The 16,287-nt window shown below is 57.4% G+C and overlaps 2 protein-coding genes across 2 annotated transcripts; both read left to right on the top strand.

Annotated features, from left to right (window-relative positions):
• The first annotated feature begins 146 nt into the window (after nt 1–146).
• Nucleotides 147–6,741, top strand: ATP6V0B (ATPase H+ transporting V0 subunit b). Its single transcript, XM_014872108.2, has 8 exons — nt 147–313; nt 3,217–3,265; nt 3,848–3,931; nt 4,375–4,452; nt 5,021–5,090; nt 5,415–5,466; nt 5,857–6,047; nt 6,423–6,741. Exons 1-8 carry the CDS (start codon nt 247–249, stop codon nt 6,444–6,446), a joined length of 615 nt encoding a protein of 204 aa, XP_014727594.1. The 5' UTR covers nt 147–246; the 3' UTR covers nt 6,447–6,741.
• A 2,481-nt stretch (nt 6,742–9,222) lies between these two features.
• B4GALT2 (beta-1,4-galactosyltransferase 2) lies at nt 9,223–15,941 on the top strand. Its single transcript, XM_014872107.2, has 7 exons — nt 9,223–9,399; nt 11,697–12,083; nt 12,442–12,677; nt 12,751–12,941; nt 13,205–13,327; nt 14,407–14,511; nt 14,645–15,941. The coding sequence occupies exons 2-7, from the start codon at nt 11,768–11,770 to the stop codon at nt 14,793–14,795; spliced, it is 1,122 nt and encodes a 373-aa protein (XP_014727593.1). The 5' UTR covers nt 9,223–9,399; nt 11,697–11,767; the 3' UTR covers nt 14,796–15,941.
• Nucleotides 15,942–16,287: the final 346 nt, after the last annotated feature.

Below are 16,287 nucleotides of genomic sequence, written 5' to 3'. Positions count from 1 at the left end.
CCAGACGTCCCGACCACAACGGGGCCGAGAGGGGACGACAGCCAATAGAAATATGTGCTGGTCGCGGTGCATTATTGTGTATGTAGTTCCCCCGCCACTGTCAAACCAGGCAGCCAATAAGCGGGCGCGGTAGCAGCGGTCACTGCTTCCCTCCGGGCGCTGCAGTTCCGGTCACGTGCGGCGCGCGGGTCAGGTGACCCGGCCCGATCTGCTCCCGCCGCGCCGCCCGGTGCCGCCGCTGCCGCCATGACGGGGCTCGCCCTGCTCTACTCGGGGCTCGGCCTCGCCTTCTGGACCACACTGCTTGGCATCGGTCAGCGCCGGGGCGGGGGAGGCGCGAGGCCGCGGAGAACGGGGGTCAGGGGGCCGCGCTGCGGGGCTGAGCGTGGGGCAGGAGGGGTCTCCGGGCCCGAGGAGAGGCTGCTCCTTTGCTGCAGAGGAGCTGTCAGGGTTGCTTTGGTGTGGGAAAGGAAGGCGGACGTTGAGGGGTGCAGCGTTGTCAGGCCCCCGGTTGCCGCGGTGCTCCCCAGGGCTGGTCCGTGGTCAACAGCACGACTGGGAGTGCTGCTATGGTGCTTCCCAGCCTGGGCATCACCCCTCGGGGCTTGCAGCTGCTCCCTCAGAGCCTCTGGCGGTGCCGTGTATCTCCCAGTCGCTGTTGGATGTGCTGTTGGATTTCAGCACTCTGAGCCCGTCTGTCTTGAGCAGTTGATTTACTTCTCTGTGTGTGCGAGAGCAGAAAGGTGCTGGTGCCAGTCAGGGATCGTGCTTGGATTTGGTAGATTAGGAGAGGTAAAGGCAGGAGGAGCCTGGTCCTTCAGACTGTGATGGTTGATGTCTCGGGTGGAGAGATCGCCTTGCTTGGCCGTGTTGCAGTTCATGGCAGCCTATGCTCTGCTGCTGAAGGTGTTGGGCTTTTGGAAGATTAATTTAGTGCCCTAGGGCCAGCAGGTAGATTTTGTGCTGGGAATGCTGGTTATTTTTTCTTAGCACAGAATGAAGTGACCACAAACCACGCAGAGGCTGGGGAAACCTTGGCTCTTGCTTCAGTGTTAGGGTGAGGGGAGAGAATGAGTCTGATATGAAGGGTGTCTCACTTCCTCGTGTTTCCAGGGCCTGTGAACCTAGTATGGGCCTAGGGTTGCCTCAGTGGGCTCTCTGAATCATATACCTCACACTAGTGCATATTCACCCTGTGAACGTGAGACTTTCGGAAAATCTGGCTGGCTGAGCCCAGCTGCTATTAATTTCCCCTGCCCTGTTGCAATCCCTTTTTGAGGAAGGCCATGAGCAGGAAGTGGTCTTGCTCCATGCAGTGTTGCAGCAGTGTCTTTTTGTGTTTTCTGTCTGTCCTAAGCCCTAATCCTCCGGTTCCGCTGCCCTGTCTTTTGTCCTGGCTTCAGGGCTGCAAGTCAGAGCTCACAGGAGAGCGTCCTTTTACCCTGTTTCTTTTGCATATGAATCTAAGGTTACACCTGCTCTTGAAGAGATGAAAGGTGCCCTGAAGATCTGCCCTGAGCTGGTTGTAGCTCTTTTTTACCACTTTTGGGGAGTGGAGGCAGCTGAGACTGGCTGGGTTCAGTTCCTGTTCTGACAGCCAAGCAGCAAAGCCAAAACACAAGTAACAGACTGGCTAGGCCCAGCACTAGAGATCATACTTGAAGGTTGCCAGACATGCAGGCTGGGCTGTGGCTTTCCTCTGTATTCCCTGGCTGTTGTGGCACATTCTTCATTCTTGTGTGTCGCTGCAGGGGAGGGAGGCACCCCAGATCTGTGGAAGAAAGAGTGACCAGTGTTACCACCTCCCATTATGGGGCTCACTGGCTTGACAGTACTTGTGTGCTCCCCTGAGTGTGGTGAGTGGGGTGCAGAGACCTGAGCTATACGTGGAGGAGTGAGCACACAGGAATAATGGGGACATCTCTGCCGCAAGGGATCTGCAGTGCTGAGGCCTTCCAGTGGGATGAATTGTCTTACAGGTCTTGGCTGTGCTCAGGGAAGGGTTTCTCCAACCTGGGGGGCATGGTCCTGTCCCTATATTTCTGCTGGGCTTGTTGCTATCATCCCCTACTTCCAGGTTACTGCTCTGGGGTGGAAGGGAGCAGTGGGACATATGCAGTGACCTCTTTGTTGCATTTGAGTATTTCAGAAGTCTCCCATGTCCTCTTTTCCCAACTGTGTGCGGGATCAGCGTCACACAGGCACTGACTGGTTACAGTCAGATATGGTAAACGTGTCCCTTCATCCTCTGTCTGGTGTGGAGCACATAGTGCCATGATGCTTGTGCTTATCTGTTCCTTAGGGCTAGGTCACCCTCCCTTTTCCAAAAAAGCAAGTGTCTCTTCTGATCTGCAGCCATGTTTCCCACTCAGAACCTCAGAGTAAGGCAGGGTTTTGATGCAAGCACCTCTGCATGTGCCTGGGCTGTGCAGGGATGTGACTCTTGGCTGTGGTTCCTGGTGGGAAATGAGCATATTGGAAAGGAAGGGCTTTTCTGAGTTTCTCAGGGCAGTGCTTTGGTGTCTCCCACCTGTGTTGGAGCATAAATTTATCTGGAAATTACTCTGGTGAAAATGCTGAGGACAACACTCTTGTCTTGAACCCACAACCATGGAAAGGGAATGTTGGAGGAAAACTGGAGCTTCTTGGGTTGATGGGCACCTGGGAAGCAACACAAACACTGATGGGATGGTGATGTAGCAGCATGTGATGGTCAGTCAGGGCACAGCCTCACTCCTCTTTCCCTCCTGTGGCAGGGAGGAGCTCACAGCTGGTCTCCTGGAGCTGTGGCTCTCCAGCAGAGCTGAGCCATTGGAGAGCCATGATGGAAACCATGCCAGGGCACGGGGCTATGGATTGCCCTTGAGACCCTGTAGCTCAGCATGGTCTGTGGTGCTCAGCAGGACCAGGGAATAGAAAATGGGCATGACAACAACCATGATCGTCTTCTGGGCAGGATTGGGATGGGGTCTGAGAGTATCATAGGCCCAGGCTGTCTGTCCTGGGCTGATGTGGAAGTGTAATATCACGGGGGTAGGATTTGGATGGGATATCCTGCCCCACAGCTCTACACGCCTGAGCCAGTCTTCCCAGTAACCTTCCTTCATGCTGTGCTGTGTTCCTTTGACTTGGGGCTTTGCAGGTGTGGGAGGAACCAGCAGTGCTGGATCCAGCTGGTGCCTCCCTGGAGGTTTCCATCTTGTTCTTGCTTTCCAGGGATCTGCTACACAATATTTGACCTGGGCTTCCGCTTCGATGTGGCTTGGTGAGTTCCCTGTAAACACGGGCATCCTCAGGGCTGTGTGAGGAGGCAGGTGGTGCTGGCAGTGCCTCCCAGGAGCAGCACTTGCTTTTGAGTGATGGGCAGTGGTCACAGGAGAACGAGAGCTACAGTGAGCAGGGCCTCTGCTCCCCGGGAGGTGGGATGGATGCAGCCCACATGTTCCTGTGGCTGGCTCTGTACAAGGCCCCTGGTGCAGCTATTGCTGCTGTGCCCCCCACATGTTCCTGTGGCTTCCTGGGGAAGGAGGGTAGAAAAAATAGGGTTAGGGTTAGGGTTAGGCTCTGTACAAGGTCCCTGGTGCAGCTATTGCTGCTCTGCCCCCCACATCTCCGAGTCCAGGCTTCCGCTTCAGAGTGAGGGTTTGGGAGGAAGATCTTGATCCATGCAGGTGAGGATCCTGTGTTTCTGGCTGGCAGAGAGAGGTTTTCATGTCCCGCTGTCCAGCTGCCCAACCTATCTTGGGCTTCATAATTTGGTGGAGGGGTACCTGTTTTGAGATAGGCTGTGTAGTGTGACTATGGGGCTCGGCCTCTCTGATAACTCAGGATGCTTCTTCCTCTCCAGGTTTCTGACGGAGACCTCACCCTACATGTGGTCCAACCTGGGCATTGGCTTGGCCATCTCCCTGTCTGTGGTGGGAGCTGCCTGGTGAGTGGGACTGGCTCTTCAGCATTCTCCTGCTGTCCCACCTTGATAACTGTGTATGCACTGCAGTTTTCCCACAGCAGAGCAGGGTAGAACAGTGTGTGCGTGTAGGGCTGTGGGTCACCACAGCAGTGGGGCCAAATTGCTGGGCCACTGCGTGGTCTGGGTGGATCAGCCCACAGGCAACAGTGGCAGTGGAAAGACAGGGAAGTCTCTGGAAGCTGTACCCCTGAGCCTGGGCTGTCCAGTGGTAGCTCTTGTGCCCCAGCAGTTCTGCTGGTGTAGGTGGTGCAGCCTGGGGCCACTCATACCCTGGGAGTGGCTGGACCGAGTGCTAAGTGTCCCCCAGCTGCATTCTTGATTCTTTGCTCAGCTGAAAGATCCTGGTTTCTGTATAGAATTCTGTGAGTGCCAGACCTTCCACTAACCACCCTTGTCTGCTACAGGGGGATTTACATCACGGGCTCCAGCATCATTGGTGGTGGAGTTAAAGCCCCGCGGATCAAAACAAAGAATCTGGTGAGGTAAGCACAGACCTGGGGTTAGTTCTTGTGCTGCACCTGAGTGAAGCAGGTCACAACCCAGTGAAGAGGCTTCTGTCTGCTCTCTAGCTGGGTGCTGGCAGACTGTTCCTTGCTGAGCTAATGATGCTGTTTGCTTTCAAAACAAAGAGCCCTAAAGGAGCCAAAGTGCTGCTTTGAAGGGTCACTGTGTGGTATCATGCTGTGAATGAGCCCAGTGTGTTCAAAACAAACACCCTGAGATCACACATCCTGCCTAGGCAAGGGTTCTCCTTGCACAGCCCTTCCACAAGGAGCAGAAACAGGCTGGTGAAGGGCAGGGCTTCCTAGGCCTGCTTCCAACAGGATCCTTGCGGCTTAATCAGGTGCCACAGCAGAGCCAGCATCCAGCCTTTGTGTTTGGCAGCTCCCCCTAATTTGAAAAGAAAGCACTGAGTAGCTTCCCATATGGCTATGGAGGTGTCTGACTGGCTGGGCATGAAGTGGCAGGGGCTCCTTGAGGTGGGTTTCCCCTGGGACACTGGTCAGACTGACTGAAACACTGTGCTCAGGCTTTGCCTTTCTCCCACAGCATCATTTTCTGCGAGGCCGTGGCCATCTATGGTATCATCATGGCAATAGTCATCAGCAACATGGCTGAGGTATGGAGCACATGGGCTGCCATGCTATCCCTGTAGCAGCCTCAGGGCTGTGGTGGGGATAGGTAGCTGGTCATGTTGTGAGGGGTGAGCCCTGTGGGGACTTTGAACTCTGTTGTGGCTTTGGGAGGCCCTGGACCGGTGGCCTGTGTAGTGATCCTTGCCTGTGATGAAGAGAGGGCTGGGAGAGCACACACAAGGCACCCTGATGTGGAGTGAGGGACCAGCTCTGGCCGAAATGTGTCTGCCTCATGCTGTACTGGGGACAGATACCTTCTCCAGAGACCACAGACTTGTCACTAACCCAGGTCCTGTGCTTTCCCTCAGCCTTTCAGCGGAGTCACCCCAGAAGAGATTGGAGCCAGGAACTACCACGCAGGTAAGGACTGCTGGGTCCCTAGTGCTGTGGCTGTGAGCACTGCCACACCCTGACCCCACCTTCAGACACCAGCAGCAGAAAATGGGTAGGTCAGAAGAGGATGTGACTCTTCTGCCAAAAGGCAGCTTTTTACTTACCTTCTCGAGGTCGTTCTGCACCCAGTGGGCTGTGCTGCCCAGCAGCAGCACTGCTTCTTCTGTGGGTGGAGCAGTGGTCTGGCACTGTGGGAGCTGGGGCACACCTCAGAGCAGTCCTGCTTCCCAAACAGGGTGTTTCTGGGGCTTGGCAGTTCCAGGTCTCCTGTTACCTCGAGGCAGAGCTTCTGCAGCATGTCCTGGGTGCAGGTGGAAGGGGGTTACACCCTGCTCTTGCAGTGTTCCTCTCTCACAGGTTTCTCTATGTTCGGAGCTGGTCTGACCGTGGGTTTATGCAATCTGTTCTGTGGCGTCTGTGTGGGCATCGTGGGCAGCGGGGCTGCCCTGGCTGATGCCCAGAATGCCAGCCTATTCGTCAAGATCCTGATCGTGGAAATCTTTGGCAGTGCCATAGGGCTGTTTGGAGTCATCGTTGCTATCCTGCAGGTACCTGCTTCCTGAGGCCACCAGGCCTACGTGAGCACAAGGTGCTGTTACCCTGGATGCTCTCCAGCCCCAGGGAGACACACTTGGGTTTCAGCACAATCTTCTGCATTGGGATGGGGAGGCTGCTTACAAGGTTTGGGGTGGCACAGCTCTTCCCACAGCATGCTGTGCCTATTTGCAACATTCTGAACCCTTCTAATGGCCCCTCTGTCACCAGAGTGTGACCTTGGATGCACCTTGTGTGATGATCATGTCTTACCAGTAGGACTGATAAGCTGTCTGCAGCTTCTGGATGGTCCTGGGGTGCTTGGGTGGGACTGGGGTGCTGAGCTGGGGTTTGTGGGCCACAACCTAACCTCTCTTCTTTCTTTCTAGACATCTAAAGTAAAAATGGGCTGAGCCCTCTTGCACTCAGCCTGTTCCAGCCCACCCCAAGAGGTTCTGTATATACTTATTTAATGTTTCTATACTTGATTGGGGTGGGAGATTCCTGGCGTCGGGAGCAGGAGCCTGACTGCGTAGAGCCCCGTCCTGCAGATCAATCGGCCCCTTGGAAGAAACAGATTTCTCTGTGTGAATTCTGCCCCCAGCAGCCTAGCCCAGCCCGTGGGGCCCTGCTGCTGCCTGTCCCCGGTGTGTAGAATCAACCATCAGTGCAATTCTGTGTCAGTGAAATAAATATGGTTCTCGTCCAGCTCTTTCTCTTCACTGTGCGTGCTAGGGAGGTTTGCAGAAAGCAAGTGCTGGTTTGGGCTGCCCTCAGAGATTCTTCTCTGCCTCTGGCAAAATCCCTGTCCTGTTCCAGGAGCCTGGTGGTGTCCTGCCTCTGGGGTTAATTCTCTTGCTTTCTCGGGCTGCAAGAGCCACCCTGTCTGGGCTGTGGGAATGCCGAACTGTGCCTTGCTGCCTGGAGCAGGTACAAGGCTGTTGGAACAGGCAGCAGGCAGCTCTGAGTTGCCTCTGCCAGGCTCCTAGCAGCCCAGCATGAGTCCAGCACAAGCTGCTTTGGGCCTTTCATTTCCCATCTAGATAGTTTAGTGTAGTGGAGGTATAAAGTGTCCGTAGCACCATCGTGCAGCTGGGGAGCACCAGAAGGGCAGATAAGTGAAACTTCTGGCACTTCAAAGGATGTCCTCCAGCCAGCAGCTCCATGTGTAACTGTTGGCTGCATACTGGAGCTCTCCAGTCTGCAGTGCCCCTCTGTCCAGGGGGCCCTGGCAGAGGTCCCAGGGGTGGGGACACTTTGTGCTGGCTCTGTTCCTTGTCCCTGGCTGTGCTGAATAGTGTGGGGAAGCTGGCTGTAGACAGCTGGGTCTGCAGGTCATCTGCTGTTTGGGGGAAGGGAAGAACAACATTTCTGCATGTCCTCTGCAGAGAGCCTGGAGGCTGCTGCTTCTGCTGTATCCAGTACAGGGCCCTCATCCTGTTCTTCTAGCAGTATACCTTCATAGAGAAAGCACTGCTCTTCAGTGCTGTGTCAGAGCAGATGCACACTTAGAGCTACCCTTCTCTCTTCCCAGGTGGATGTCACAGGCTGGGGCAACAGTGAGACTGCTGATTCTTGCCCTTGAACTAGGGCAGCTGCCTCTGCATGACCTCTCTGAGATCTGCTGCTCTCCTGCCTCTGCTCCACATTGTCCTATGAGTTTTGGCACTGCAGTGTATTTCAGCCCTGGGTACATGACAGCTGTGGGGGAAAAACCAAGCTGCTGCCCCTGCTAGCTGTGTTGGCTGTCCCCTGGGGCTGGAGGCTCTCACAGGAGCAATGTGAGACCTGTGTAGTGGCAGGACACAAACTGGGCCCTGCCTGGTTGGAAGAGAGTGTGGCAGGTGTGGACTTTTGCCTGTCCTGTGTGGGAGCTGCAGAACCATTTCATCAGACCCACACCAAGCTCAGGAAGGAGATGCCTGGGATTAGAGAGGCTGCTGCATGGGTTAATCGTCTTCCTGGGTAGCAGCTGTCTTGAAAGACACACCCATTTGTTTCTCAGGGACGGACCTTGCCCTGCCCTGCCCAGATAGAAATGCATCTACTGTTAGAAATGTGTCTCTGTGGGGTGCTTTTCCACTCTCCCAATCCTGCCTGTGTATATCACAGCTTTGGCAGGGGAATGGGCTCCAGACTTGCCCACAGGCCCCTTATAAGGATAGGAGACCCACCAGGGCTACTCTCAGGGTGACCCACAGCCCGCCTACCATAGCCAGCAGTGATAAGGTGAGCACGGCCCATGCTCACGTCGTTCTAGGTGTGGATGCTTGGGTTCCAGGACTTGGACTAAACACCTGCTCAAGCAGAGAAGGAAGCTTAAACGAGGCTCCAGGATTTTACACCTCTCATTTAGAAGCAGCAGCAGCAGGAGTTAAAAGATATTTTGGTAACCATGTGTAGGTATAGATGAGGAAAATGCCACCTGCTGAGGAGCCAAACCAAGAGCTGGAGGCAGAAGTTGGACTGCTTTCAGCCGGGCTGGTTTGCAGGGGTGGAGCAGGACTGGGCTGAGTGGGTGCCATTCGGTTCTCTTCTGAAAGGTTGTCTGCTGAAGGGAGCTGGAAAGTCCTCGCTTGGGTGAGCAGCCAGGCATAGGAGGAGGAGAGGCTTTCAGGGGACAGGGTTGCTCTAAACAGGCACAAGCTGAGGGGGTGGCAGAAAGGGAAAGGCTGCAGACAGTACAAAAACTACTTGCGGTGGGACCAAACCAAGATCTTTCACTGATGCCATTGTGGTAAGGAGAGTGAGATTCCCAGTGTTTCCTAGCAATGAAACAGGAAGGGTGGTGTGGGGAGGAAGGAGCTACAAATAGGTTGCAACGGACACCGAGCCAGCACCAACGGCCGGGAGCGTGGGAGTCGCCGCAGGTGGGTCCATGGAAGCGTTGCCTTCTGGCAACAAGGAGCAAGGGAATGAAGAAAGGCTGGGACACCCTGTGCCTGTGTCCCGGAGGCGCTTAGGGGGTCCCCGGTGCCGCTCCTGTAACCAAGGGCTGAGCATCCCGTGGCGGAGCCGGAGGTATCGCGCACCCCAGGGTGCGTCTGCATCCGTGGGATCCGCGTCCGTGGGCCCCGGTGCCTGCGGGACTGCCCCCCTCGCCCCGCGGCTCCGGGGCGGGCGGTGGCGGCGGCCCCGCCCGGTGCGGCGGCGGCGGGCGGAGCCGGCGTGCGGGCGCGGCCCCGTCTCCCTGCGGCTCTCGGCGGTGCGGCGGCCCGGCCGGCTGGGCCCCCCGCAGCCCCGGGCATGGGAGCCCACGGGCCGGCGGCCGGGGCTGGAGGAGGAAGAGAAGGAAGAGGAAGAGAAGGAGGCGGCGGCGGGGGCCGCTGACCGGCGCCGGGGCGGCGCGGCAGCCCCGAGGCCGCGGTGAGTGCAGCGGCGCGGGCAGGCCTGGCCGGGCGGGGGAGGCCCGGGATGCGACCCGGGAGATGCGATCCCGGTCACTCATGGGCGGCACCACTCCGGCTCGGGAAAAAGCCTAATCTTGAGGTTGTTTCTCATTTTTTAAATAAGTTTTTGCATGTGTCGGAGACTGGGAAAAATTAGGGGGCGGGGGAGCGTTAGTTGTGATGAATGCGGCCCCTCGCCCCACTTTTGGCCGGGAGGAAGGTGGCCACCTTTAGGGCATGAAGCCACCGGCTCCCTCCGTGCCTCCCTTCTCCCAGCCGTGGGATGTCTTGTGGGAAGAAGGATTGAGTCTACGGGTTTGAGCATCCCCTCCAAAACGAGTATCACCAGCCCCATGGTACATACTGCACTGGCTTGAAACCCTGGGGACCAGTTCCCCAGCCCCAGGTTGCTTTTGGCCTCTCACATCCTGCACAGACGCTGCGGTGAGGGGAGATGACAACATATTTCATAACCCCCTCCTTAGCAGTTTAAGCCCACTCATCTTCGTGGTGTCCTGTGGCCACTGCTCGATGGCGTGCTTTGCTTTTGTTCTTGCTGAGTGTCTCTGAGTGTCTCACTCTCTGCTTTCGTCGTGGACCATTCTGCCAAAGGGCCCCTCAAACCAGCTCTGATTTTTCCCTGTTGCATCCCCATCTGGCTGTTGGGGCACCACCACTCCATATACTGCACAGGTTTTTGGGGAGGGTTTATGGCAGGTGCTGGAGGCAGCCAGGTGACTGTGTTACGGGCTGTGCCGGGTGACAAGGCACTGTGATTGGGGGAAAGTTTGAGCAACAACAGCAAAGCGAGCTTTTCTTCAGAGGGCTACTTTCTAGAAAAAAAATGGATGTGGGGTTGGACTGCTGACACATGCCAGGACATCCCTATCCACCAGTATCCACAGGGATACTGCTCTGCATCCTGCAGAGGGAGGGTGGATATAATTGGGGCATTGGGCTCAGAGCCTTTTCCAGCACCTCTCTGCCTGCAGTGGGTTCCAGGGTCTGCCTGCCAGCGTCAGTCCTGCGACTGGAAGAGAACACCCCAGAGCAGGGTTGGGCAAAGGATCCCGCTTCACACCTCAGCTCCAATCCCCATACCCATCCAGTGTAGTCATTGCTGCCGACTCAGTGCCCTGCAGCTCCCTGGAGGGCTCCACTGGACAGGGCTGGCAGCTGCCAGTGACTGGTTGCCAGTGCTGTTGGGTGCTACCTGCACTGCTGCTGGGGGTCGTGCTGCAGATCCCCAGCCACTAAGGTCCCCCCCAGGGACCATGCAGCAGCTTTGGCCTGTTCTGAGGTTCTCAGGACTTTGTAAACCCCAGTGCCTGTCCCTTGTGATTGCTCTGTCATGTCCTAGCAGCTTCCCTGAAAGCAGGGACTAGCAGGGCAGGGATCAGGGCAGGAACTGGGGTGCTTGGCTGAGCTGTGGCCTGAGCCCTGGCAGTGACAGGGCTGGGAAAGGCCAGATTGTCTGGGATTCTCTAGTGACTCTCTCGGCTGGCTTCCCGGCAGGGCTCTGGCCCAGCTCCAGGTGTCATGTGGGAGATAAGGGGACCCTGACTTCCAGCAGTCCAGTGTCCCAGGAGGCCTCACCATCAGGAGTAGGGGAGAGGATCTGCACCACGGGCTGTAAGCCAGACCCCCCTGGATGGGGCAGGGAACCCTGACTCAGGGGGGCTGGGATGTCCTGCTAAGCTGGGCTGGGCTTGTCTTGGCTCAGTGTCTGCTGTGCAGCTGCTCACCCGCTGGGTGCCTTGAGGAGGGCCCCTTCCGGTATGACTGTCATTGCCACCCCACTTTGGTGCTGTTGCTGGGGTGTAGCTCTGTGGGGAGGGAGAGGGAAAGGGGTAACTAATGGGGACACCTGTGGTGCCCTTGGGACATCCCACACGGGCCATGTTTTTGGAGAGCATAGCCTTTGTCAAGGGCCCAACCTCCATGGAGGTTCTTTGTGGCATGTCTGGAGGTGTCTGCATCCTCTCTCTGGGTGGGGGAAAGGGAAGGGGAGTGGGTCTGTCCTGTTCTGGACTTGGCCTAGGAAAGCAAGGAGGGGACTTACTATATGGGACTGAGGACCTCTCATATCTTCATGGTTGTGCCTTAAGAGCAGGGATCCAGGTGCAGCATTCCCCCTGGGGTGTTCTCTGGCATACCAGCCTGCAAACTCTTCATGTCTGCATCAGGTCTGTGCTGCTCCTGCTGTCCCAGTGTCATTTGGGCTGGGCTGGGAGCTCAGGCTTGTGGTGTCCTCAGTGTGAGATGTCTTGGCAGGATCAGGACCGTGGCTGGAGCCGCCCCCCTGCCCCGCCAAGCGCACATGTCTGCCTGCCCGTGCCCAGAAGATGACCAGGCTGCTCTTGGGGGTGACCCTGGAAAGGATTTGCAAGGCCGTGCTGCTGCTCTGCCTGCTCCACTTTGTCATCATCATGATCCTCTATTTTGACGTCTACGCGCAGCACCTGGACTTCTTCAGCCGTTTCAACGCCAGGAATGCCTCGCGCTCCCACCCTTTCTCCAACTCCTCCCGCCCCAACGGCACCGTTCCCAGCTACGGGCCAGCCAGTGCTGAGGCCCCATCACCCAGCACCAAGCCCAGCACCAACCAGTCCACCACTGAGAAGCCTTTGCAGCCTTGTCAGGAGATGCCTCCTGGCTTAGGTGAGACATGCTGGGTGAGCGTTGGGGGTGAATTTGGGCTTTGACTCTGAACATGGGGCTAAGATGGGTCCTCACAGCTGACATCCTTATCCCCTGGGCCCTGGGCATGGCTTCCCCGTGAAATAATAGAGAAACCCCAGCCTTGAACTGTATCAGGACAGCTGGTTTCAGGTTTTGTTAGCCCAGTCTTTCTGCCCCTGTTTAGGAACGATTTTGGGTGTGCTCTGCCCTCGGCAGCGCCAGTCCCCCTTGCAGGTCCCCTTCGCTGTTTGCTTTGCTACTCCTGGCAGGAGCGGCAGTGACCATGACCCTGACCATGTACTGTCCTGTGTGCATCGCCCTGCCTTTCTTCTCACAGTTGGGCGCCTGCTCATCGAGTTCAGCTCTCCCATGAGCATGGAACGAGTGCAGCGGGAGAACCCTGATGTGCGCCAAGGCGGCAAGTACAGTCCCCCAGACTGCCTACCCCGGCAGAAGGTGGCCATCCTCATCCCCTTCCGGCACCGTGAGCACCACCTCAAGTACTGGCTGCACTACCTGCACCCCATCCTGCGCCGGCAGAAGGTGGCTTATGGTATCTACATCATCAACCAGGTGAGGGAGGCAAGGGCAAGGGAATGGCAGGGCTGGGTTAGACAAGCAGACATTGCTGAGCTTTGCCCTGCAGTTCGGTGAAGACACCTTCAACCGGGCCAAGCTGCTCAACGTGGGATTCATGGAGGCACTCAAGGATGACGAGGAGTATGACTGCTTCATTTTCAGCGACGTGGACCTCATCCCCATGGACGATCGCAACCTCTATCGCTGCTATGAGCAGCCACGGCACTTTGCTGTTGGCATGGACAAGTTTGGGTTTAGGTGGGTGCCCTGGGGAACCTGGGGTGTTTCTGTCCAGGCAGGGCTGGAATATCTCTTTGGGGTGGCATCAGGGCAACCACCCTCAATTGTCACCTGGGGCAGGCATGAGGAAAATGGCTGGAATTGTGGACCTGAGATGGGAGAGGGCACGGAGCCCTGGGTAGGAGGGTGATACAGTTGGTCCTTGTACTTGAGGGTCCCCATGGGGCTCACCTCCATCTTTGCCTGTTCCTGGGGCTGACCCATTTGCTGTCAACTTGCAGGCTGCCCTATGCCGGCTACTTTGGTGGTGTCTCTGGGCTGAGCAAGTCCCAGTTCTTGAAGATAAATGGCTTTCCCAATGAGTACTGGGGCTGGGGAGGAGAGGACGATGACATCTTTAATCGGTAGGTGCCCAACCCCTCACTAGCACTGACTGGTTGGTGTGTACCAGGCTCCCCATGAAGCACTGAATTAGCACTCTTACAGCACTGGTGTTCCCTGTTTTGTGGGGGATGTATGTGCACGGGCCGTGTCAGGGAGGGATTGAATTACACTCCAGCATTGGGGTTGATGACCCTCATGGATGGAACTGGCCTTTCCCAGAATGCTGGGGGGCTGTAGGACACCCCTCTGCCTCCCTTGTGGCTGAAGCCTGCAGTGTGGTATGCACTGCATCCACAGTGTGGTGTGCCTGTGGGCTCTGCTCTATACAGGGGCTGGATGCTAGACTTAAATGTGTCCAGGGCTGAGATTAAAAACTTGGAAGCATCTCAGTGGTGGCCGTGTAGCAGCCACACAGCCATTCTTGCCAGCAGGCAGCAGTACACCTGCATGCCGAGCAAAGCCCAATTCCCCCACACCCTGCCTTGGGTGCCAGAGCTGGGCAGTGGCCCCCTTCACCTCCTGTGGGTTCCCCTATGGTGCTGCCCAGGGAAGCAGTGTGCAGCCAGTGGAGTGTAACCAGCCTGTAATGGCCAGACAAGCAAAGCACCCTTGTGGGAACCCTGGGCATGTGGCCCAGTTGCGATTTCCACACAAGGTGGGCTCAGGGTGGGGGACAAGAAGTGTGTGCAGCTCTGGAAGAGCTTCAGGCAGCCCTTGATCTGAGGGGAGGGCTCCAAGGGAAGGGCTAGGCAGCGGCATTCAGGGAATGTAAAGGGCAGGGGCCGCAGAGGGAGGAAGGGAGGGAGGGAGGGATGGATGGCTGCACATGGATGGCTGCCTGTGTGCAGCACAGGCTGAATGCAATTGCCAATCTCTGGACGGGAGTGGCAGTGTAGGCTCACTGCCATGGGGCATGTGGCACCCTAGGTCATGATACTGGCCTGGGTGGGGCCTGGCTTTGCTCATCTTGGCTTGGCACAGCTTTGTTTAACCAGGGACAGGTTTATTTTGCCCGAGGTCTGACCCTGGAGGTCTCCGGGCTGGGGAATGTCCCACCCTGGTGCCCGCACACTGATCCCACCCTGCTCCTGGCCCCCAGCATCTCCCTGAATGGCATGAAGGTGTCGAGGCCCGACATCCGCATTGGGAGGTACCGCATGATTAAGCATGAACGCGACAAACACAATGAGCCCAACCCGCAGAGGTGAGTGAGCCACAGGGCTGGGGAAGTTGGGATGCTGGGCAATCACGTGGCTGCTCACCCCCACATAGGTCCAGCACTGCTGGCACTACAGTTAGACATTCCTCCATCCTCATCTTGCTCTTCTTTCCACCAGATTCACCAAGATCCAGAACACCAAAATGACGATGAAGCGGGACGGGATCAGCTCTCTGCAGTACCGGCTGGTGGAGATCTCCCGCCAGCCCATGTACACCAACATCACGGTGGAGATCGGCAGGCCACCGCCCCGCCTGGCCCGCGGCTAGTGCTCCTGTCACCGGGAACCCCAGTGCCTGGGCTGGCTGGGCATGGCGGGTTTTCTTTCCGCTCAAGAGCCAGGACTGGACAGGGATGTTTTCTGCCTACTCTGCTGCCTTCTGGAGACGGCTGCCCCCCAGCCGGCCCTTTGGTCCCCAGGATTTCTCTGTCTCCCCCATCCCCACGAGTGTGTTTGCAGGACCCCTGCCCCATACGTGGTGTGTTGGTGGATGAGCCCGGCTGCCCTGCGAGCAGCTTCTGGCACAGAGGGAGGGGGCAACCCCAGGCCTGGCGAGGATCCCCCAGTCCATGCCAGCTCCTGCCTGCACCCTGGGTGGGGAGGGTGAAATCCCACTGCTCTCTGAGAGCTGGAGGGTCCCCACCAGCGCTGTGAGAAGTGGGGTGCAGGCTTCCCCCTTTACTAGCGCTGGAGCCACAACTGCCCAGCTGGGGATGGGAGCAGCCCGGGGCCCCCAGGCAGGCAGGATCAGGGCAAGATTGCTGCCCTGGCCAGGCACTGCCCATGCTGCTGGGCACACAGACGTGGCTTGCTGTCTTCCTCTGCTTTAGTCTGGTGCTTAGAGCCGGGCCCTGTCTCAGCTCTGCCAAACAGAGACCTCTGATTAGCGAATGCCCCTCGCTGTGCCTCAGTTTCCCCAGGGCTGGGGGGATGGCAGCTGTATCCCATCCCCCTTTCCCAAAGGCAGGTGCTCTGTGTGTGTGTGTGCAGCCCCTGCCTGCGCCTGCCCACCCCCCCTACTTTGGTGGGGAAATAGGGCTCATTTGAACCCCCAGCCCCTCTCGGTGGGGGCTGGTGCAGCCCCCCTCTAGCAGGGAGGGAATCTTCCCTTTAAGGTCTCCCCTTGTCTGCCTTCCCCCTTCCAGGCCAGGGGCAGGGGGGCTGCTGGCAGGAGAGACTGGGACCATGCAGGGCGGGAGCCCTGTACCCCTCCATAGGACTGGGAGCCCCAGCACCCCTGATGCTCCATGGGGGGCTGGGAGCAGTGGGGTTGGGAGCAGGGCAGCTCGCCAGGGCTGGGGGGCACCGGCGACTTTTGTACATTTGAATGTCTGACCCTTTTTCAGCGTACATTGAATGCAGCGTTTGGTCGTAGAGACCAGGGGTTTTGTATTTAATAAAAGTTTGAAAAGTTGGCAGGCTTTCTGGGGGTGGGTGGGGGTGGGAGAAAGCACCATCTGATGAGGAAGTGGGATTATGGAGTATAGAGGGGAAGAAGTCCTGTCTACCACCTCTAGCTGCTGGCTGGGAGGCAGAGCCCCAGCCTCATCTTGTCCACCCTTGGGGGACCCCTCAGCTCATTCAGCAATGCAGGGGGGCCTAACAAGGTGCCCACCTAGGGCAAAGCACACAGGGCAAAACCAGCTGCCCTCACTGTACCATGGACTTTGTTGCCCTTCTGTCCATTTGGGGACAATGCTCTCCCCCAGCAAGAATAAGCCTGTCCTCCATCCTCTGCCTTACCACCAGCTGGTAGGGAA

The sequence above is a fragment of the Sturnus vulgaris genome, chromosome 9, assembly GCF_052056855.1.
Source record: "Sturnus vulgaris isolate bStuVul1 chromosome 9, bStuVul1.hap1, whole genome shotgun sequence".
Lineage (NCBI taxonomy): Eukaryota > Metazoa > Chordata > Aves > Passeriformes > Sturnidae > Sturnus > Sturnus vulgaris.
The sequence above is the reverse complement of the archived record's forward strand: the minus strand, read 5'-3'. Positions and strand labels throughout refer to the sequence as shown.